This window comes from Hesperophylax consimilis, chromosome 18, assembly GCF_061612785.1.
Source record: "Hesperophylax consimilis isolate HC1 chromosome 18, BYU_Hcon_1.0, whole genome shotgun sequence".
Classification (NCBI taxonomy): domain Eukaryota; kingdom Metazoa; phylum Arthropoda; class Insecta; order Trichoptera; family Limnephilidae; genus Hesperophylax; species Hesperophylax consimilis.
In genome coordinates this window covers 14,312,413-14,335,409 of record NC_142853.1, presented here as the reverse complement: position 1 = coordinate 14,335,409, position 22,997 = coordinate 14,312,413, and the positions used below count along the sequence as shown (strand labels likewise).

The window sequence follows — 22,997 nt, the reverse complement described above, 5'->3', positions numbered from 1 at the left end:
TTTTTGAACTCTCATAACGTAGCCATAATATAAATTTTAATGTTAAAAATTTCATAAAGAGTGATATTTTTCATAGAAACTAACACAATCTTTCTAATGTTTTGTTTTCAGGTATATCGTTTTATCTCATCGTGGTCGTCTCCACCTACCGCAAAGAAATGATAAGAAAGATCTTATCAAGTGGTGGTTTATATACCATTAACTACACAGTATAATATGTTAATATTAATTAACATAAACCTCAGTGTAACTGACACCGAATGAGTTAAAAACCAAAAGTTTAAAAAATCCCTTCAACGAAATCATGAACATTTGATTGTGAAATAGTGCCTTGCTCTAATAATGTTTTACTATATTATATGATGTTATCTTTGTGAAAATTAAAATGATATAATTTTTTTCTCGGTATCACCAACAAGATATATTTTTCGCTCAAATGCATATTATGTAAAAGTTTACTCTCAATATGAATTATTTAATTATCATTACTTCTTCTAATACAGCAAACTTATTTTGTAGCACCATTTTAATTGAAATTAATAAAATACTTTGTTTTTACCACATTTATTGTTTATAAATACCAACATGTTTCATGAGCAACGCTGACTTCTTCAGGGTTTTAATAATACTAATTATAAATAATAGACATAGACAATGGTGTCAATAGAGAAATAATAGACATAGACAATTGTGTCATTAAAAAATAATAGACATAGACAATGACAACAATGAAAAGATAAATCGGATAGGGGAAAGAGAGGCAATATGGAAAAATTTACAAAGGGAATAGGTTTAATATTGGGTCATTTAAAAATAATTTTTGATTGTTAATAATATTCAATTTTGCATTCACACTCTTTCTAATCTCTAAAATTTCTAGTTTATCCAACTGGATGCCATTGACATTACAATGTATTAATTCTATTTCACTATTGAAGTTAAAGGTATGACTAGTTTCCAACAAATGGTTGGCAAACTCCGAGAAACTGTTATTGTTTTAAGATTTCATATGTTCTTTAATCCTTATTTCAAAGATTCTCGAAGTTTTTCCTATTTAAAAGAAACCACAATCATTACACTTCAATTTATATATTCCAGATTTTTTCATTTTTGAATCTCTTTCTTTATTATTAACTATGTAATTTTTAAGCTTATTATTTGCATAAAATACAGGAAGAATTTCTTTAGGTACATTTTTTGCCCCTTTTGGGAATCACAGATGTATTGGATGCCAAAAGATAAAATTATATTACAGTCGAGTTTTTTAATGGCATTTAGTTGATCATTGGAATTAGAAATTTTATTATTAAAATACATAATTTACAGGATAGATGTATGATTTAAGAAATTTATTCGTATATTTTTTTATTAAGAATGTTTTCAATTAAATTGGTGTTATATCCATTATTGGTTGCAATTTGTTTAATGATATTGAGTTCCTTTGAAAAATTGTTAAGAGATAGGGGTACATTAACTAGTCTATGAATCATAGAATGGAAAGCAGACATTTTTTGAGAAATTGGATGATTTGAGGTGTTATGGATTACAATGTCTGTGTATGTATTTTTACGAAAAATATTAAATTCAAATTTGTTATTAATTATTGAAATATTTAAATCCAAAAAATTTATACTCAAATTTTGGCAAATCTCTACGGTAAATTTTATGTTTTTATGGAGTTTATTTATATTAAGGTGTCTCAATGTACCTGTCCACACACAAAATACATTATCCACGTATCTCTTCCAACAATGTATGTATTTTAATAATAACGCACCGCTGTTAAAAATCTTGTTTTCTAAATTATTTATAAATATATCAGCGACCAAAGGGCTGGTACTAGCACCCATTGCCAAACCATCTTTTTGTTTGAAAATAGTTTTGTTTTAAAACAATATTAAATAATAAATTTAAATCATGAGATAAGTCATTTGATAAAATTGATGAAAATAAAAGTTCTTTAATAAAGAAGTGAGCGTTTCTCATGAAACATGTTGGTATTTATAAACAATAAAAGTGGTAAAAACAAAGTATTTTATTAATTTTAATTATCATTTGCCGTATTAGGTGAACCGAATGTTCAGTAAAAAAAATTTCCAGTATACTTTTATTTTTTTATGCGTTGCATAAAAAAGCCAGGGTCTTAAGTTTTGCCAGGGTCTCTTATCTATGTGAGGTGTCAGCGCTTTATTAGCAGCAGATACATACCTGGACGCTGTTGTTGGACGCGGTGGACTCTCTTACTGCAGCAGCTGGTCCAGTTCCTTCACCACTTAGGATTCTTGCTGCAGAGTCTCCATCTTCTATCTTCGTAGAACGTCACAGCGGTGCTGCCAAGGTCTGGTATCTGTGAGAGGATAGTGTGTCAGCGCTTTATTAGCAGCAGACACATACCTGGACGGATGATGAACCTCGTGCTGGCACTGTTGGTGGACGCGGTGGACTCTTTCGCTGCAGCAGCTGGACCAGTTTCTTCACCACCTGGGATTCTTGCTGCAGAGTCTCCATCTTCTATCTTCGTGTCACCTGTTCCTTTACTTCATTTTACTTAACTTAACTTCACTCTATTTTTGTAATATTTATATTTTCTGTAATACCTGCATCAACTGTAAAGCGCCCCTGAGGTGATATCTCACAAAAGCGGCGCTATACAAATTATCCAATAATAAATAAATAAATTCGCTATTATGATCGGTGATAGCTCCTGGAAGTGTCAGTCCAAGCCTCCTTTCTTAAGAATGAATTGAAGAAAAAGCGTCATGCAGACGAAATTTGACAAGTGGACGAAAATAAATGCTTGCTTACAAATACCCTAATAAATAATGGAATATTTCAATAATCTCACGAAATAACGAAACAATCTCTTATTAACGTGTTTTACACCGATTTTGCTGTTAATATAATATAACCATTGTGATATTTTGTTAGCAATTTATTCAAAACATAATTTATAATTGGTACTTATATTTAACAAAATGTTTTTTTTTTAAATAAAGTTATTAAATTTATTTATGTTTTTTTATTGAAATCGTTTATTGTGGTTATAATACTTAAATAACACGAAAACGTCTCCGTGATGTTGTGGTTATAAGACTTAAATAACATGATAACGTGTCCGTGATAAATAAATAATAACATGTCCAAAAAAATCCATCACAAAAAATATTGTGCTACAATTTAATTTTTACATTTCCTGACAAAATAATTAGAGTAAAAATATAGGTAAAGAGATTGTATTTTCTGTGTAAAAAGGTAATTCAAATAATGACTTTCCGACAAGGAAACATATTATCATTTTTCGGTTGCTAGAAATGGACGTGTTGGATTTATATTTGAAAAATATTATTTCACATCGAAAAGTAGTCTTTAGTGCGTTTTAATCAATTATGCATTTGAAAAATAAAACCAGGTCCCCTTGGAATGGTTCTGGAACAATTACCCCCTAGAACTGAACAAATCCCCCATATAAAAATCATAAAAACCTTTACAAACAAGTTAATGCAACTGAATCTAACCTAACCTCCGAGAGGTTATGGTCCTAAAATACGTCTTCACGGAAAAGACGTTGGATCAAATTCGATAACACTATTTTCTCGCCCGAAGATGTTATAGATGTTAATAGAAATTGTAAAATGATACTGAAGATGACATAAAGAAATCATCAGCTTTTAAACTGTTTGATGACGTAAATAAAATTGGTCGGTTTCTTCGTTGTAATGGGAAGTTAAATTAATTTAAAAATATCAAGGCGATTCTACGTGTGGCCATTTAACGGCAGATATACACAATTTATATTGCATTGTGAGTATTTACCAAACGGATGATGTGTGTGGTATTTTAATCAATAATACATTTATAATTATTACCAAATGATTTTACTAAATTTTCATTTAATAGGAATTACAGTTTATAACAACAAGGTCACAGATAAACTTGTCAGTCGCGGTTTTACCTGTACAGAAAGAATTAAAAGGAATTAATACTTTAAATTGGGCTTCATCTCGTGTCGTGATTGAGCATAAACAATTGATTCGAGAAAGTTTGCATTACTGGCAGTTCAATCAAACGAAAAATGCGTTAAAAACTCAGAATCCAAAAGTGAAAGCTTCAAACCTGTAGAGCTAAGGTAAGACTGGAGGTACTGTCTCGTTAAACTAAGGTAAGACTGGAGGTACTTTCTTGTTAAAGAACTAAGGTAAGACTGGAGGTACTGGCTTGTTAAAGAACTAAGGTAAGACTGGAGGTACTGTCTTGTTAAAGAACTAAGGTAAGACTGGAGGTACTGTCTCGTCAAACTAAGGTAAGACTGGAGGTACTGTCTCGTTAAACTAAGGTAAGATTGGAGGTACTGTCTTGTTAAAGACGTAAGATAAGACTGGAGGTACTGTCTCGTTAAACTAAGGTAAGATTGGAGGTACTGTCTTGTTAACGAACTAAGGTAAGACTGGAGGTACTGTCTTGTTAAACAATCGATACAACTATGTATGAATCCTTCACCATTTTTGGGATGTTCGTATTTTGTCTATTGAAGACCTAATTGTTAGTGATGTGACCAGTGTTGTTAAATCCGCCCCTGCTTATCGTTTATATCAGATATTATATAATATACAGGGTGTATCGGCACTAACCCGACAAACTTTAACCAGCTATTCCTTAGCACATTTGGAGTAAAAAATGTTATGTGCACTTTGCTGTCCGGTAACGTTTTTTTTTAATAAAAAATTAATTAAACATATTTTCACCACATGTCACCACTGTTTTATCCTTTGTCAAAATTTGAAAGCAACATCGCAACTCTCGCGTGTTGCTGCGAACGAAGCCCGTATTACATAATCCAGTACCAGAAAAGAAATATTTTATTTAACAATAATGATTATTCACATTTTTCGTATGCGAATCACTGATTGTCTTCTTGTATTGTACACATCAGTTTTATTTTTGTATCTAAATTGTTTCACCTCTGGAATGCTTTGGTTTCACCTCTTACGCGTTTCACGTATTAAATAGTCTAATTTTGAAACTAAGAAACTAATTAGTAGATTTCCTGAATTTATAATCGAAGTCCAATAATTCTGAGCACTTTTAAAAACAATTTTCCTCACTTAGGTACTTATCAATAATAATAATTGGATTATTTGAACAGCGCCGTTGTTTTTTAAATCACCGTAAGTGCTCTGTCAAAATGTTACTTGCTAGGCTATCCTACAACGTATATTTTTTAATAAATTTAGTTATTTACAACTTCGCGGAATGTGATTTATGAATATTATTGCTTATGTTAAAAGCCTTCCAGAATTACCGGAATATAACGAGCAGCTTGACACACTTAAGTTTATTTCCACTAATTTGAAGGTACAAAGAATGTATAGTTTTAAAAACAATCCCGATGAATCAAAAAACGGTTCATATAAAACTGCTGCGCAACACACTGAGACAAAGGAAAGCACTCACACAAACGTCATGACTGCATTGGATTGACCACCTGCAAATGAATGCTGCCAGATTGCTAATTTATTTAAACAATAATTATTAAATTTTATTTAAAATATCGCAATTTTTTTAAAAAATCGACAATAAATTACAACTATAATTTAAAAAAAATATTCTTAACCCCACGCTTTTTCGTAATTGATTAATTAATTCAGAATTTAAACGTTGCTTGAAATGACTAGCCGTATTTGGTGACCAGATCTGAATATCCAGGTTCAGAATTTAAACGTTGCTTGAAATGACTAGCCGTATTTGGTGACCAGATCTGAATATCCAGGTTTAGAATTTAAACGTTGCTTGAAATGACTAGCCGTATTTGGTGACCAGATCTGAATATCCAGGTTCAGAATTTAAACGTTGCTTGAAATGACTAGCCGTATTTGGTGACCAGATCTGAATATCCAGGTTTAGAATTTAAACGTTGCTTGAAATGACTAGCCGTATTTGGTGACCAGATCTGAATATCCAGGTTCAGAATTTAAACGTTGCTTGAAATGACTAGCCGTATTTGGTGACCAGATCTGAATATCCAGGTTTAGAATTTAAACGTTACTTGAAATGACTAGCCGTATTTGGTGACCAGATCTGAATATCCAGGTTCAGAATTTAAACGTTGCTTGAAATGACTAGCCGTATTTGGTGACCAGATCTGAATATCCAGGTTTAGAATTTAAACGTTGCTTGAAATGACTAGCCGTATTTGGTGACCAGATCTGAATATCCAGGTTCAGAATTTAAACGTTGCTTGAAATGACTAGCCGTATTTGGTGACCAGATCTGAATATCCAGGTTTAGAATTTAAACGTTGCTTGAAATGACTAGCCGTATTTGGTGACCAGATCTGAATATCCAGGTACTTCCTCACCTTCCACTCCTTCCCTTAGCCATAAAACTTACCCCAATTCAACATAAAAATTGTTTAAATTATCGGATGTAATGAAATGCATAATAATTAGACCCCAAAATACTTAATTATTCAGGGAAATAAACCCCTGAGTCATCAGTTGGAAATACCAACGACATTAAGTGAAATTAACAATGCAATAATCCTATTATTGCATTGTTTAAAATTTCACTTAATTATTAGCATTAGCAAATAATATTGGGATTAGCAAATAATAATTTACGACAATTTACTCGGAAATCAATAAAGCCAGAATAATAAAAAAAGAAAGTTATCACTTACGTCGTCTGTAAGTGGCTTTACCAAAGTTTGATAATGCCGTCAGAAGGTGAAACAGCTGTCACGCGTAATAATAATTACAACTAGCAGAACTTGTTTATAAACACACTGTTTTTATAAATTTTTTAATAAGACTGTTAAAATAAAAAAAATCTCTAAATTGAAATGGAGTTCTACAAACTAAACTTAAAATCAAATAAATTTATTGCGAAGGTTCAAAGTACTGTACTGTAATATTATATTAAATAATTTTTACGTGTTTAATTATTGTTTAAAGTCAGATTAAAGCGATTAAAAAACCCACCTGGCAATTCTTATTCGAGTTTCGTTGTTTTTACGTATTGGCGCGCTTACAAGCATCAGTCGTCTCATTTTTAACCATTAATATTTAGTGTGTAGGAAAGAGAGAAGACGCTTTTCGACACACTTGTCGAAAAACTTGTTGAATGCCGACGGGCATACTCTTCTACAGATTTTATTAAATATTGATATGTAGGTAATATTGATGTGTAAATGAATGACATTGTGAGAATTTTACCAATAAATAATAAATGAAAATGCGGACATGTAGTTTATGTTAATTTTTTTATTGGAGCATTTGTTCGAAGTGACTACCATTATTTTCGATGCAAGCGTGTAGTCTTGTTATATTTTGATTATTTAAGTTTGCAGGATTTGCTTTAATTTCTGCAGCGGCTTCCATCACTCGTTCGAGCAGTTGCTCTCTTGAGGCTATTGGCTTAGCATACACTTTTTCCTTGAGAGCCCCCCACAGGTAGTAATCCAGGGGGGTCAGGTCGGGTGATCTTGGTGGCCAAGCAATGGCCGGACTTCCACGGCCTATCCAACGACCAGGAAACTCGACATCCAAGTAGTTCCGCACGGCAATCGAATAGTGTGGTGGGGCTCCATCGTGCTGGAACCACATTCTCCGTAGTAATTCGAGGTTCACATCTTCCAGAATCTCGCCCAGTTGCACTTGTAAGAACTCCAAATACATCGGTCCATTTAGTCTGGGAGGCAACTCGATTGGACCGAGTATTTGATTTCCCAGGATTCCTGCCCACATGTTGATGGAAAATCTGTCCTGGCTCGACGACTCCCGAACAAGCTTGGGGTTTTGTTCAGCCCAATGGTGCAAGTTGTGCACATTTAGCACTCCTGTTTTAGTGAACTGTGCTTCGTCGGTAAACAATATGTTTTTCATGAAGTCTGCATCTCTTATGACATTATGCAGCATTCTTCTGCAGTACACGACTCTGGAAAAGTGGTCATTCTCCATGAGGCCTTGGCAGCGCCTATAGTGAAAAGGTTTGAGCCCGTGCTTCTTCAGAACTCTCCATACCGCCATGTGTTCCCTGTGTCCTATCATCAGAGCGACCCGACGCACGGACAGCGTGGGGTCTTCGGTAATTAAGTTCAGGATTCTCTCCTCAACTGCCACAGGAACGATGTTGTGTCCTCCGCCGGCGCCTTCAATCCGTCCGATGCCACAGTCACGCAATTGTTGATACATCTGAAACAAAACAACAAATAACAACTGCTTTTATTATTCAGCTCAGTAATAATGTCAAATAAACAATCGCGGGCTTTTTCACTCATTTTATTTTTAAAGAACACTTATTTTAGGCACATATCAGAAAACTTACGTTTTCTCTTCATTTATTTCATTTTTTTATAGTAAAATGTATAACAAAGTGTTTTAAATTATAATTTTCTTAACTAGGTACGGTTGATATCTTGGATTCACAGGGGTGAAATTGAATTCAAGTAATTTAAATAATCCCATGGTGAGAAAGGGAGTGAATTCAATTGCAGTGAATGATGCATTTATTAGAGATTAAAATTAATTAACTTTTTAAAACGCCGTTTAGTGACCACTGAACACAAATCACCTAAAGTACAATTTACATTTTTAAAGTTGGTGGCCCCTTGTTATGTTTTTAATGTTCCCAGTTTAAATTTCAAAAGCGCTTTTTGGCATTATCAATGAATGTAAATAGTTTCAATAAACAATTGATAGGGTACAAACCTGGACAAAGGTAGCATGGTGTGGGACGCGTCTTCCAGGAAACCTCATGCGATACTCCCTTACGGCTGCTCGTGAATTTCCATTGCAAAATCCATAAACAAAAACAATATCTGCTTGCTCGGCAGGTGGATAATTGAGGGGCATATTTCAACAGTAAAAACTTAGATAACAAAACAAAAACGAAACTAGAAACTTGATGACATGCGAACTCCCAAAACAGCACTGACCACTGATACGAGACGGGGTGGCGGGAACCACACGGGACTTGAGACAGAATATGTGTGAAAGAGATGACAGTAGCGCGGCGTTGCCAATTATTTTACCCCTATACTGTGGGCAGTAGCGGAGTGTGGAAATTTTATTTATTTTTTGTTTTTAAAAGAAAAAAAATGTTACCGGACAGCAAAGTGTACATAACATTTTTTACTCCAAATGTGCTAAGGAATAGCTGGTTAAAGTTTGTCGGGTTAGTGCCGATACACCCTGTATAATGGAAGTTGTTAGTCTGGTAATTCATTTCCTCTCAATTCCAGAAAAATAATAAACGTTACCATACTGTCCGGTCGTTCTCTGAGGTCACCACGTACGAATCAAATTATAACAACTGTGCTCAAATTTAATCATTTTTATTATAGTTTCATCTGTGTACCTATATTATTGTTATAAATTCTTTGCGTGCGCAAACAACGTATTTTTGTTCATTTATTCGTGGAAAATTTTTGATTAAACTATTTTTTCCCATGTTTATGATGTGATAAATTATTATGTATTTGTCTATAATTTGGTGAAGGTTTTTTTCTCCTCTTTGACAATAAAATCTAAAATTAACTTATTTATCTTGTTTTTGTTAGTGAATTCATGTGATTATTCACGCCCAGATTTTTAAATGAACGAATAGCTAAAAATCGGAAATCATCAGATCAAATCAGTGCAAAGGAAAGGGTAATTTTTATTCTGCGGTTCAATTATAACGTTAAACCAGCATTGTATTTACTCTTTCTATAGGTTGGTAGGTAGCTACTTAGATTACAAGAAAACGTGTGGTAAATTTGTTCATTTTGCATGTGATTAATTACAAAGTACACATCAGTATTTCAAAGACAAGAAAAACAAGTGTGTTTGTCTTGTTGTGATCTTTCCCCGGGGTGATTCTGAAGTTATCTTCAACTCCTAGAAACTAGTAATCTATTATCTATCTTTATAAATCTATATAAATAAAAATGTAAATGTTCGTTTGTTCAAGATCTTAAATCTCCGAAAGTTCTCCTCCGGTTGCTTTAACTTTTTTACGCAACGTTGCATTCGAATACGCGTGTGTTTTTATATACTTATATTATACAAATGTTACCTGTGACAGGTAAAAATTTTTTTTTTTTTAAACAGCGCCATCTGTTGGACGTAAAAACAAAACGCTCTATTGTTACTATATCTGCAGAGAGATACTGAGCCACAGCAACGCATGGCGGGGTACAGTTAGTTAACTTATAAAAAATGAACTAAAGGTTATCGGTGTTGATCCTTCTTTGAGTGATAGTGATAAAACAATATAATGTAACTGTCTTTATCGTGTCCTGTTACTTTTGACATATCGAAATATAATTTCATTATTTAGTTGAGTTAAAAAATATTAGTATGTATACAGGGTGTATCGGCACGTACCCGACAAATTTTAACCAGCGATTCCTGAGCATATATGGAGTAAAAATGTTTTGGCCACTTTTCTGTTCGGTAACGTTTTTTTTTAATAAAAAATTTAATACTCATATTTTCACCACATGTCACCACTGTTTTATCCTTTGTCAAAGTTTGAAAACCCTTCTGGCAATATTTTATTAGAGTTTTGTTGAATACAATGTACGTATGTACCTACGTTGGCGCGCTTTTACAATCACAACGAAATTGCACGGCACGATTCGTCTCATTTTTAACTATTATTACTTAGTGTGTACGAAAGAGTGAAGACGCTTTTCGACATACTTGCTAATAACAGCTGTTGAACATGATAAATTGATAAGTAATGCCAATGACAGTGACGGAGTGTGAAATTTTTTTATGTTATTAATTGAAAAAAAATGTTACCGGACAACAAAGTGCGCATAACATTTTTTACTCCAAATCTGCTAAGAAATAGCTGGTTAAAGTTTGTCGGGTACGTGCCGATACACCCTGTATATAACGTTGCAGTTTAAATACTGTGCCGAATTTGTCCCATTTATATTTTTCTGAATTATTATCAAATGAAGATTTCTTGATTTCTGTGAGTTTTTGCAGTATTGCTCCTCAATGTATAATACAATTTTTAGGTGCTGAAACATCTAAAATAAAATATGCTAGGAATACCCGATGTGAGGTCGTGTTGCGGTTGCTGTTCCGTGGAATTAGGAACTAAAATCATCGCTTGTATTCAACTGGTAATATCTTCTTGACTAACTGACAAATTCTCTCTTAAAAGGACACAATCATTAGAAATGAATATACAATGAAAATTAGGAACCAATACGAGTAATCATAAGTCGGAGAGACATTCATAGTTGAATCGATGCAAACGATCGATGACAATGTTTTTTTGTGTCCTAGTAAGAAAGGCTGTTAATAATATATTAGCCAACTACCTTTTATTGAAGCTTAGCAATAATTATTATTTTTTTGGTAAACTAATGTTTAAGACAAGATTTTTTTATGCATAGCACAAAGGGTAACAATTATTTTTATAAGCAATAATTATTAGCCTGAAACACTCATCCACATTGAAAAATCTCCTGATAAAAGATATATGATGCCAACGGTCCCGTTGGAGTCATGTGGATGAGTGTTTCAGGCTAATAATTATTGCTTATAAAAATAATTCTTAGCAATAATTAGATTGAAGCCGAATTCCGACGGCAGTTAAAAGGGGATTCCGTTTCAAGTCTGAAATAAGGCCGTGCACTATTTTCTCTCATCTGATTGCAGCTTCATCAAATTACATTTAAAAACATATCCAACTTAGATATACTAATCTGCTGTTTTTTTTTGTAAAGACATTTATTCAAAGGTAAAGTTCGTGAGGTATGATACAAATTAATCATTTTGTGGTTTGATACAATATTTAAAAAAAATCGAAGACTTTAATCTTTAATGTACATGTATATATATTTATATCCTATATCGGTGTTCCTTGTACCTAAGATTCATCAGTGTATTATTACACGTATTTGTATTAAGTATGTAACTTTTAAATACGTGTAATACTATTTAAAAGTTACATACTTAATACAAATAGTGTAGTATTACAAATCAAAATATATATAAAAAATTAAACTACTAAACATATTATGTAAATGAAACCGTTTATTGTAACTCTTTGGGGTGAATTTTATATGTTAAAACGGAGTTCAAAATATAAAATATTCTTTTAATATATTTTTAAGTAAACGAAGGTTAAAAGGAGAAACAACCAAACCTTAGAAAGAAAATTTCTTATGTATCCTCCATAATTGACTGGAAATCATAATTATTTATTTTCTGGAATCGGTTGGATAATTTAATACAACTTTAAGATAAAACTCGGCAGACAATCGACTTTTATCCAGTAGGTAAACAATAATGTTGATTATCTTGCTTTCAGATAACTGCGGCACTACTTTTTGCAGATAATATTAAAACTCTCGTAGGTATTCTACGCGTCTTGGAGCATCTTGGACATATTCTCGCCTTCATCTATATACAAATGACGTTAAGATTTACATGTTGTTGCTATCTAATAGTACAGGGAACGTTACTTATGGTTGGGATGAAAAAGGTAACTATTTTTTTTCCAAATTAATCAATTTATTTATTGGCATTGCAATTTTAATCTCATAGTTAAATACTGTGATGATTCAAGAAACTAAATGTTACTAACTAAGTCGATGCATATACAATGTCTCGCCTTTTTTTTAGTTTATGAATTTTATTAATATATAAATATTCAGTATAATATGCAATCTTCTGTCTTCGTAATAATGAATTGTAATGGTTTGAGTTAACATTCAAACGTATTTTTTTATTATTGTTTTTTGATTTCAGAAAAAGACTGGCATCCTCTTAGCTTGGTTAATTCTCTCGTTTGTGTTTGAGATTTTCACAACCAGTTTTCTAACAGTGTTTTTCTTCATTTCGTATATGGTGGCCTATGGGAATATTTATGGATTTGTTTCAATCTACATAGCCGGAATTCAAATCGGTAAACTTCACTTACTTCGTATTAATCCAGTGCTCAAATTGTTAACAATTTTATTGGAATCTACATATTTTTCTCACAATGTTCATAAAAAAGTGGTGCTACTCGTAAAACAAACACAACAATAAAAGAAATCAGCTGGTGAAAAAAATTATTTTTTTTTGCCATTTGCACTCTACCACAAAATATTACGAGCCGCCACCGAAGAGGTGGAGAGAACGTAGAATATGAACATGTCAGTTATAGTTTTGTCATTTTGATTTTACACTTACACTTAAAATCAAAAAAAATATCCAGAAGGAACGGAACTTTTATTTTTTTTAATCAACCTTCTGAAAAATCAGAAATTTTTATAGTTTGATTTTTCAAGGGCAAGTATAACGCATACATTTTTTTGATTCTCTCAACTACCATACTAGACTCATGCCCGTGTTATGGTAGTCGAACATAATTTAGATTATAATGCAAGAACTGGGAATATAATATATTTTTAGAAACAAATAATCATACAAAGGGAAAAATATATGAAATATCAAAATACATATTATAGTGGGCATTAAACCCGTTATTGAAGGCACAGAAATCTATTTTACGTGTTATTATGAAGAAACCTTTCAGATATTCGAGCGACGCTCTCTTCAAGGAATTTAATGTACTAGATGTCCGACAGTGCTATATAAAAAAATTGTAATCTATAAAAATAAAAACAAAATGAAAACAGCCGAACACAAACATCAAACCAGAAGTAAGGGAAGGAATGACCTTTCCGTTCCAACAAGCAACAGAGCGGCTTATCAAAAAATATTCTCATATCTCGGTCGTAAAATATATAATAAAATCTCCTCTCAGCTGAAACGGTGTGAATTGTCATCCTTCGATCCAAGAGTGACAAAATGGTTGTTGGATCTAGGCAGGACTGATTCCGAAATGTTACGAAAAAATGTAATTTGATAATTATTTATCACGAACACCTCTATTTATCTTTGTGGGTCTTTTTTATGAATCATTTTATATATCTTTTATGTATCTTCGTTTTAACATACTTATTTTATCTAGTCTTAAATCCTGTATTCGTCTAGGATAACTTGAAACCTGTAAATTTGACTGTTCTAAAACGGGAATCCTTCCTAGTTGGACAGTCAAAAGTAAAAAATGTAATCAATATTAAAAAATACAAATAAAAATGTTTGAAAATCTCCTACTACCACCACAGTAAGCGAAAAATGTTGCTTGTGCTGTGATGGAGGACTTAGCCTCCGAGAAATTGAACACACTACTCCTGGGTGTATCCAACTCAGCCACCGACCGGACAAATTAAAAAAAAATACGCTGGTTAATCATAGTAGGTACCTGTCTAGAAGACTACATGTGTATTATGGTCACATCGCAACATAAGAATTTAGTGATATGAAAAAAAGATGGAATGATGGAGTTATTTTTTTCTTTTAAGGGGGTATTTGCAAAAACCGAAATAATATTTCGGGGCGGAGAGGTATGAAGTAAGTTGGAACGGGGAACACGCGGCGACATGCGGGTCAACTCAGTGCGAAGTCAGAGCAGCGATGAAATTCACTAGATGGTACCCATGAGTAAGGTTTGAACATGAAACGCTTAATAATGAGTGTCTTTCAAATAAAGTTTATTAAGTTGAGTATGCATTTTTTAGGTAAATTTCGATAGAAGAATTGCAGAAGGAGCTCATGATTTTATGAGATTTAGATGAGATTATCAGATTTCTATCAAACTTGTTTGATAAATTATCGATACTATCAACTACACTGCTAGACGGTATGCAGTACCTTATGACTCGTAACCGACGTGTTCTTCATTGACAGATGTCAAAAAAATACGGTATTTATTTTCATAATATCTGATCATAATTATATCTGAATATATTGGCAAGATAAATAAAATATCGGTCATTTTCAATATTTATTTTTATTTTTTGCAAAAAAGTTACATAAAACAAATAATTATGTAATGTAAAAAGCATAAGATTCATTTTTTTTTATATAAAGGCCATCATTTATTATTTTATCAGTTAGGAATAGTAAAAATAATTTACATAATAATATACTAGATGACATTACAAAACAAATCAATAATATAATTGGATGATGATCTGGCGTGTAAATAACACAGACCATCAAGGAATATTTTATTTCCCTATGAAAAAAAAAATTGATTGATCAATGAATTCACTCTGCAGGGAGAAAATAACTTAAGCCAGCCACCAAAATACATATGAACAGAAAAGACTCACCAGAGAATCCCACTTGCAATAAGTTTTGCTCCTTGATCTTCAATTCGGTGGCAGACGGCAGATAAGCACAAAATATATTTTAGTTCACACTATGAGATTATAAGATCAAGCTCTCAAGAGAGTAGAATTATTAATGAAGAATCAGCACATTGCAATAATACGTACTGCCATGATTTGTGACATTTATTGTCAAAAAATATTTCAAACATAGAGGTCTTCAATAGACCTCTTTTGAAAAATGATACAAACTGGATGAATCCAACTGATCAATGCAAAAAGGAGACTGTAATTCGTTATCACACCTGCATAGCAAAATCCATCCAAAAATGACCAGAGATGTCTCTTTGGTCCATTATATATGTTAAAAATTAATTAATTCATATATTATGTTTATATTTTTAAAAATCAATTCACATTAATTTTAAATTAAGTTTTAAATCGACTGCTTCTCCAATAATCGTTCCCAATCAGCACGGCTTCCGATAGAAACACTTTAAGTAACTTAATCATTTATGAAAATTATGTAACTGATTCCCTTATCCACAAGAATCGGGTGGATTCGATATACACTGATTTTTCCAAAGCTTTTGATATAGTTAGGAGACATATTCTTGTGTATAAACTAAGTCTTTTGGGCATTAAAGGAACCTTATTGATCTGGATCAACAGTTATCTTAGTAAAATAAAGCTTTGTATTAAAATAAATTCTGTAGAATCTTACATCTTCGAATCCATATGTGAAGTTTCCCAAGGATCTCACCTCGGACCAACTCTGTTTTTATTATTTATAAATGACATTGTTGGTGTATTTAAAGATGCACAAGTTCTGCTCTTCGCTGATGATTTGAAAATATATAGAATGATACGTACTATAGAGGATTGCCATATTTTGCATCTAATTTGGATAAATTGTAAATTGTATCATTGGTGTGTGATCAACTAATTATTTCTTAATATTCAAAAGTGCCAAGTTATTCGTTTTCGTAAAATCCAAAGTCATGTTACTTATGAATACTCTTTAAATAATGTACTATTGACATCAGTCGCTCAGATCAGTAAATGATATAACAAAGAAAGCTATAAAAATGCTTGGTTTCATATGCAGAACAGCGAGTGGTTTCAAGTCACTTGAATGTTTGAAAACATTGTACACTTCTTTAGTAAGAAACCAGGTATAGTATAATTCGCCTATTTGATCCCCACTGTATAAAACGCTTTCTGACAATATAGAAAGGGTACAGCACATATTTTTAAGTTCTTTATATTTCCATCTTTCATGATACATATTTTGCTTTCCATAATCCACACTATTAATTTTAATTTACTTCATCATAAAACATTATTTATTGTACACTATATATAATTTTATTTGTGTACAAAAATTTTTACAACATTACAGATATTTTATCTAACTAATTGTAAAAGTACCATTTTCACAGTGAGAATGTAGTGCCAAAAACCTTACAAACTCATTGAATTTTCCGAAGAATATATCGAAATTTTTATCTAATATATTTAAATAGCGTATCGCTCTTCCCACGGGCGAATTCGGGTACAGATTTGTACGACTCAATCGGCAATATAATATGTTATGGTGACGTGCCCGAGAGTATAATATACTATATAGTACTATGTACCTAACACAACTGTATTACTTGTTACTTATTTTTGTAAAAGCCCATTAGAGCGTATTCATTTTTGGGAAATCGACAGTTGACATTTAATCAGTTTGTTTATAAGTATTATGTAGTAAAATAAAACCAATTGTGGATTTCCTCCTTGTGACTTTAACTGGGACAGCATAATATGGAATAAGTTATTTAAATTTGTGAGAAAGAAACATGAATTAAAAAAAATTATATAAAACAAAAGATTATATAAAACGAAAAATTTACAAAACAATACATTTATAGCCATGGAGAGAGGTGGTAGATATCAAATCAAATAACAATTGATATATAAACAATAGAGACATAAACATTATTCACAAACCATCAGAGATATATTTATATATATATATTAATAATAAAGTTCGTAACTGAAAATATCAACCTTAGATAATACGCTATTGTAATTATTGCATAGTCTGTTCAGGCAAGAATTCTGATTAGAGTTCGTTTTGCTTTAATCAACCCTGAACAGGACAGAAGAGCGTGTTGAACGCGCAGGTACATTGAAAGGAATCTTTTTTAGCAACTCTGGGCATTGAATATTATCGTTAACTACTTTATACAGGAATAGTGCATCCTTATGATGCCTCCGTACGCTCAAGTATGAAGCTGCCTCTGCATAATTATTAAATCTTACAAATGACTTGTAACAATAACATTAATATAAAAAACTTTAAAAAAATATGCAATCAACTAGCATTTCGTCGAAATCTAAACGACGCTTTCCTAATTGACGTTCTTTATATACTATTGCGTCTAAGATATATGAAGGATCACGAACATTCATAGACCTTGTGACTCGAGGATCGATAAGCTCGGGAAGAATGCAATCCATTTAAAAATTGGTTAATTTAATAAGCATTTTTTCTTCCCAGAACTTGTCATCTCGAAGTATACGCTCAACTTTTAGAGGGAAGTGTGAGCCAGTCCAAACGGCAAAAATGCAATGACTTTTCTTACTAATGTGTAATTGGCCCTGCACCTGGAAATACCAATCGTGATTTTGGTTTATCATCCCCATCCCTGTTAACATCACCGGCAATTTGGGCTAAAGTAGCCTCCTCTTTGGCGGCTTCTGCCATCGTCTTAACCTTAGTACGGTCCCACCATTCACACGCCCTTTCATGTGATTTGCTGTACTGTCTGTTACTCATACAAGGGATCCCTGCTACTGCCGTTAGTTCTTTTATGTTAGAATAGCCAGATACAATACTTATAATTCCAGAAACCATTGAATCAGTAACATTCATATCATCTTTCACGTCTTCGCAGGTAAAAATACTAAATTTGTTCGTGCACATATTACAAATAAATGTCAATACTAAATTAAATCCTGATTGCTTCTCTTCAACTATCTCCAAGTTAGATAATGTACACTCATAAAGAGAGTTGTTCTGCGAAATTTTGTTTAATTGATTTAAAAAAAAATGTATATCTACTATTCTTCTTCCTTCCAGAATAACGGGTTTCTTCCTTTCCTGTGTAAATAAAACTTTTACTTTATTTACGTCAATTGAAAATAATATGTATTTGAAATTCTTTTTACGACTTCAATACGTTCAGAAAAAAATTATATGTTTAAAACAGTTATTACTTTTTCAGAATTTTTCCGAGTAACCGGTGACATCGGTTCTTCCGACATCGAATTATTGATATTTTCAGTATTTTCCTGATGAAATAAAAACAATATTAGAAAAATGATGTTCATTCACTTTTCAATTAATTTTTTGCATCAGAAGAGTGTATAAATTACCTGTTGTAATATATTACTATCTATAGGTAGAGATGGTATGTCGCTAAGTCTAGAAGCAAGCATTAATTGCACATTTTTTCTGTGTTCTTTATTCTGCCTCTTTATTTTTTTCACCCTGCTTACTAGCGAATACCTGTTCTTCTTTTCTGTGTTGCCCATTCTAAACAATTAGTAACCTCTGGAAAAAAGATTTAAGGATTATATAGGTCGGTTTTTGTATTTATTTGTAGATGATGAACGTACCTACATGTTAGAAGTAACGACGCGCTCTGTCAAACTAATCATTTGATACGTTTAAAAAAAATCCGTGATATCGAAACATATCAAAAAAGTTTAACTATCGTGTTAATCAAAAGCGATTTTATTAGTGACAGTGTTATCCACTAACTCTATTTTGATCTTGCCTAGTTAATCCAAAAAAGTTTATAACCTGTGTTTTTTTTTTTCAAACTAACTACCACACCTATAAATCGACGGCATAATCTGGGTTATTAATTTGAGAATGTTGTCTATTTATTTGGGGATTCCGTATCACTAATGAAACGAACTCTTCACAAACACTTGAATTATTGAAATATACGAGAATACAACTCCTTAATAAAAAACTCATTTTATTTTACCATAATTTATTAGATAAATTATTGTTACAACTAATATAACTGTATAATTAGAAATTTATGTAAAAGCACAATAGGGCGTGAATAAATAAAACTAGGAATACGATTCTAGTGAAGGGGCACTCTCTAATATTCTGTGCCGCTGGTAGTCAGCCAGCTGGCGAAGTGTTGCATAAAACGAGATTTATAGTAAAAAAGTCAACTTGGGCTAGAAATGATACATAATAACATAACGACTAGCCTTTAGTGTGATCTCTTTTCTCATGTGCCTACACATTTACGTATTTATTTTTTGTAAAATGAAACGTGCTCCCACGTCGAACTCACCTCGGTTACTGAAGATTAATAACTTGCGTTGTGATTTATATAATGCGGTGATACAAGGAACAATATCTTAGTATTAAAAAAACTGTTTTTATTTATTTATGCATTGTTTTAAAGCTTTTCAAAATAATTTTATTTTCTCATCGTTTAGAAGACATTGACGTGGTGATAATGTATTTATTTAAAATTCTTCTGCATTTAGAATTAAAGGATATAATCGAACTTAAAGCTATTTTTAGAGGTTCTGTAAATATTTTTTTACGCAATTGTTTTAAACATTTTAAAGCGTTTTGTTTTCTCATTGTTTAGAAGAATAAATTATCTGTTCAAAACATAATATTATTTTCTTATAAACAATATGGAAATTTATAAAAAACTGCGTCAAAAACCGCAATTATGCTGCGCTTGCGGTAACATCCCCTTAAGTGTTAAGATCTCATGTAATATTTTTTTAAAAAAGTTCGTTCCTTTTCAAAAATCAATGTTGAACACGAATAGTAAAGAGGGATAGAGAACTATTTGATTTTATATCGGTTCTCAATACATTCTATATTTTAGGAGCGATGAACCATAATTATCGTTGTAAGGATCACGCGTCCCAGGTGGGTGTGTGTTAATCTATGGAGTGTCGGATATGACGTCACATCGAGCATATTTTTGACCGACAGGGTCAGAGTTTCGAAGTGATGGTGTTTTATTCACTTTCAAATAACGGCCTTTGTTGGTGTAAAATAAAATGCTTCTGCGTGCCTGTACGTATATATTTTTGTAAGCCATAATATTTTTCACTGGAGTTCCTAATTGAAGGTTTTTTTTCAGGAATTTCATTTTTCTTTATAATGATCGTCTCAACCTGCCGTAAAAACATGCTCCGCCAGAATGCGCTTTACGACTTTGGGGTGCTTTATACCCCAGAAGTAGTGGATATTCTTACCCCTGAACGACTTCCTGGACTAATTCCTACGATTCCAGAATTTGGTCATGCTTCACCGGAAGATAAACGAGAAGAAGTGGTTGTAATATAACAAAAAAATATCCTATCAAAATTGATCTTTTAACCCCTTAGTAATAATAGACCTCTGACATATCGACCTTTGTATTTTACAAAATGTTAGAGAATTTGTATATTAGAAATCCAAAAAAATTGATATTTTTTAATGTTTCCGAAAACAAAACACTGTTTTCGAAAGGTGATGGAATACGCTTTCAAATCTTGTTATTAGAAAAAAACGTATAATTTTTGACATAATAATATTTGAATGATTTGTATAGCGCCTTTTCTATGTAAAATCACTTCAAGGGCGCAGTAAATACTAAATAAGTACATATTATGATTTTGAATGTAAACGTAAAAAGTTTTAAAATGGCTCTCCTTATGTATGTTCGTATAAACACTAAATTAATATTTCTGTTACCTCACTTTTTTGAAGTTGATAAAAAAAAAATTATAAAAAATCACAAAGTTTCATCTCATTTTTCTCTTTGAATCTTTAGTTTCATAGAGGTGTACATTTCAATGTTTTGTGGTAAACTTCGAGATTTGAATAAAAAAGGTGTGTATTTTTTTTTCTACCACCGTTTAAGTATTATTTCTCACCATAACATTAAGGGAAACAAAACGATGTCTCTACACCACATGAGCTGTTCCCAAAAGCGAACAAATTGACTCAATGGATAACAGCTGTTTGTTCCCAAAACCGAACAAATTTGCCTGAGGGGTTAAATGCGATTTATGTGAAATAAATTATAAAATAATAATCATCAAAAAATATATGTTACAAATCATTTTTTAAAACCATTAGATGATGACGAAGGAATATTAGGGGGAATAAATTTCGCCGACACAATCTAAGTCCTTTTTTTAAATGTGTTAGTATGGATTTTCCCCGCAAATGATGTGTATATTTGACTAATATTTTGGAGAAAGGAGTTCAGACTAATAATATACATATTATGAATGTAACGTTGAAAGACGTGTTCAATTCTAAATAAAATTAAGATAAAATTGGGTATTTCATTTTTTTTTACAGAGAGGCCATATAAAAAGTGTGACTGAGTTCTTAGACGGAGAAAAATTACTTATATTAAATATGGCTAATTTATTGAGAATATCTTAAAATTATTCGTAATCTAGTTAAAAATGTGGTTGCAGGCCCTTAACAAATGAATTGTTAGGTTTCCTAAAAAACTTTTAGTAAAATACGAATACGTGTTTCTAAAAATCCTAATATTTCTGCATTTCGTCATTGTATATTATCAAGGCAGGTGCATGAACACGTGTTCTGGAATATTGGGAATTTACTAAAAGTTAATCAGGAAATGGCCTGCAATCCCGTTTTTAACCGATTGCCAAAAATTTGAAGAAAAAAAAATTGCAATAAATGATGAAGGAGTAGTACAAACTGGGGATTTAATCATGTGACTTGGTGCAGTAAGAAGATACAGAACAATTCCAATTGTCATTTGAACGAACTGGAAAGTTTATCTTTTTTGATAAATCTGGGATATGATTTAACCTCATGGTTTGATAGAATAATCACCTTCCTTTTTTGCTAGTAAATCCTCAATATCGTTTCCAAAGACACCAAACGTCCAAGAATCCTGTGTAATGTTATAGATCATCGGTTGTTGCACCTGAAATCGTTGTTAGTTCGAATGAAAATGGTTGTTAGTTTTTAGGTACAGAATAACAAAGAATTTCTTCACTATGCGTTTTGTGCATTGTTTAGTATGTGCGCGACCTTGAACAGTTTTTTTGCTGGCCACCTCACAGCTCATGTAAGTTGGCAAAAAAAGCCTTCTCCAAAACTAATTGTAAAAAATCTGGTATGGAATGTCGTTTTACTAGTCCTTTTAAAATATTTTTAAAAAGATCACAATATTTGATTTGTTTTATGAAGGTCCTTACATAGGGCCCACGAAACCCGATAAAATTTCCCTGCATATTAAACCAGTTAACTAATAATAATGATATTATTAAGTCTGGCAACATCTGTTCCTGGCAATTCCGACTATAAATTCCTGGCAATTCCCGACTAAAAATAAACTGTACGTAAATGTATCTCTGACGTCACCCCAGCTGACTTATAACTCGGAACCGGGGTTGCCAATGCACATGTTCTAAAATACCCACGATGGATGTTTAAATTCCCCACAAGTTCTCTTACCGCCAAAATGTAACAAAATTCTTTTGAAATTAGCTCTTATGTTTTATTATCAAGTCATTTACGGACTCTCTCTTTCGTTCAGAAGAAGAAAAAGGAATATAGCACGTTCTCACAATTATTGTAAATATTTTTTCCAATATGGTTGACAATAAATGCCCATACTCCTTACAATTTCCCCTCAAAGGTTCTCCCCGCAAAATACCCAATTTTTGAAAATCTTATAAATTCCCCGCGATTTGGGGAATTCTCCATGAATTGGCAATCCTTCTCGGAACATAACATTTGGGAACTGTGTTG

The 22,997-nt window shown here is 32.2% G+C and overlaps 1 protein-coding gene across 3 annotated transcripts in view; it reads left to right on the top strand.

Annotated features, from left to right (window-relative positions):
* LOC149415409 (uncharacterized) overlaps nucleotides 1–21,538 on the top strand; it is a 29,007-nt gene extending 7,469 nt beyond the window's left edge. For 2 of the 3 annotated variants that reach the window (XM_089642593.1, XM_089642594.1), the window contains exon 5: nucleotides 112–2,955. In XM_089642593.1, the coding sequence (XP_089498719.1) occupies nucleotides 112–215 (104 nt within the window). In that variant the 3' untranslated portion in view covers nucleotides 216–2,955. Of the gene's footprint in view, nucleotides 1–111; nucleotides 2,956–11,008; nucleotides 11,117–12,312; nucleotides 12,487–12,752; nucleotides 12,910–20,352 lie in introns of those variants that run through there. The other variant, XR_016303776.1, reaches the window with a different exon arrangement.
* The last annotated feature ends 1,459 nt before the right edge of the window (nucleotides 21,539–22,997 follow it).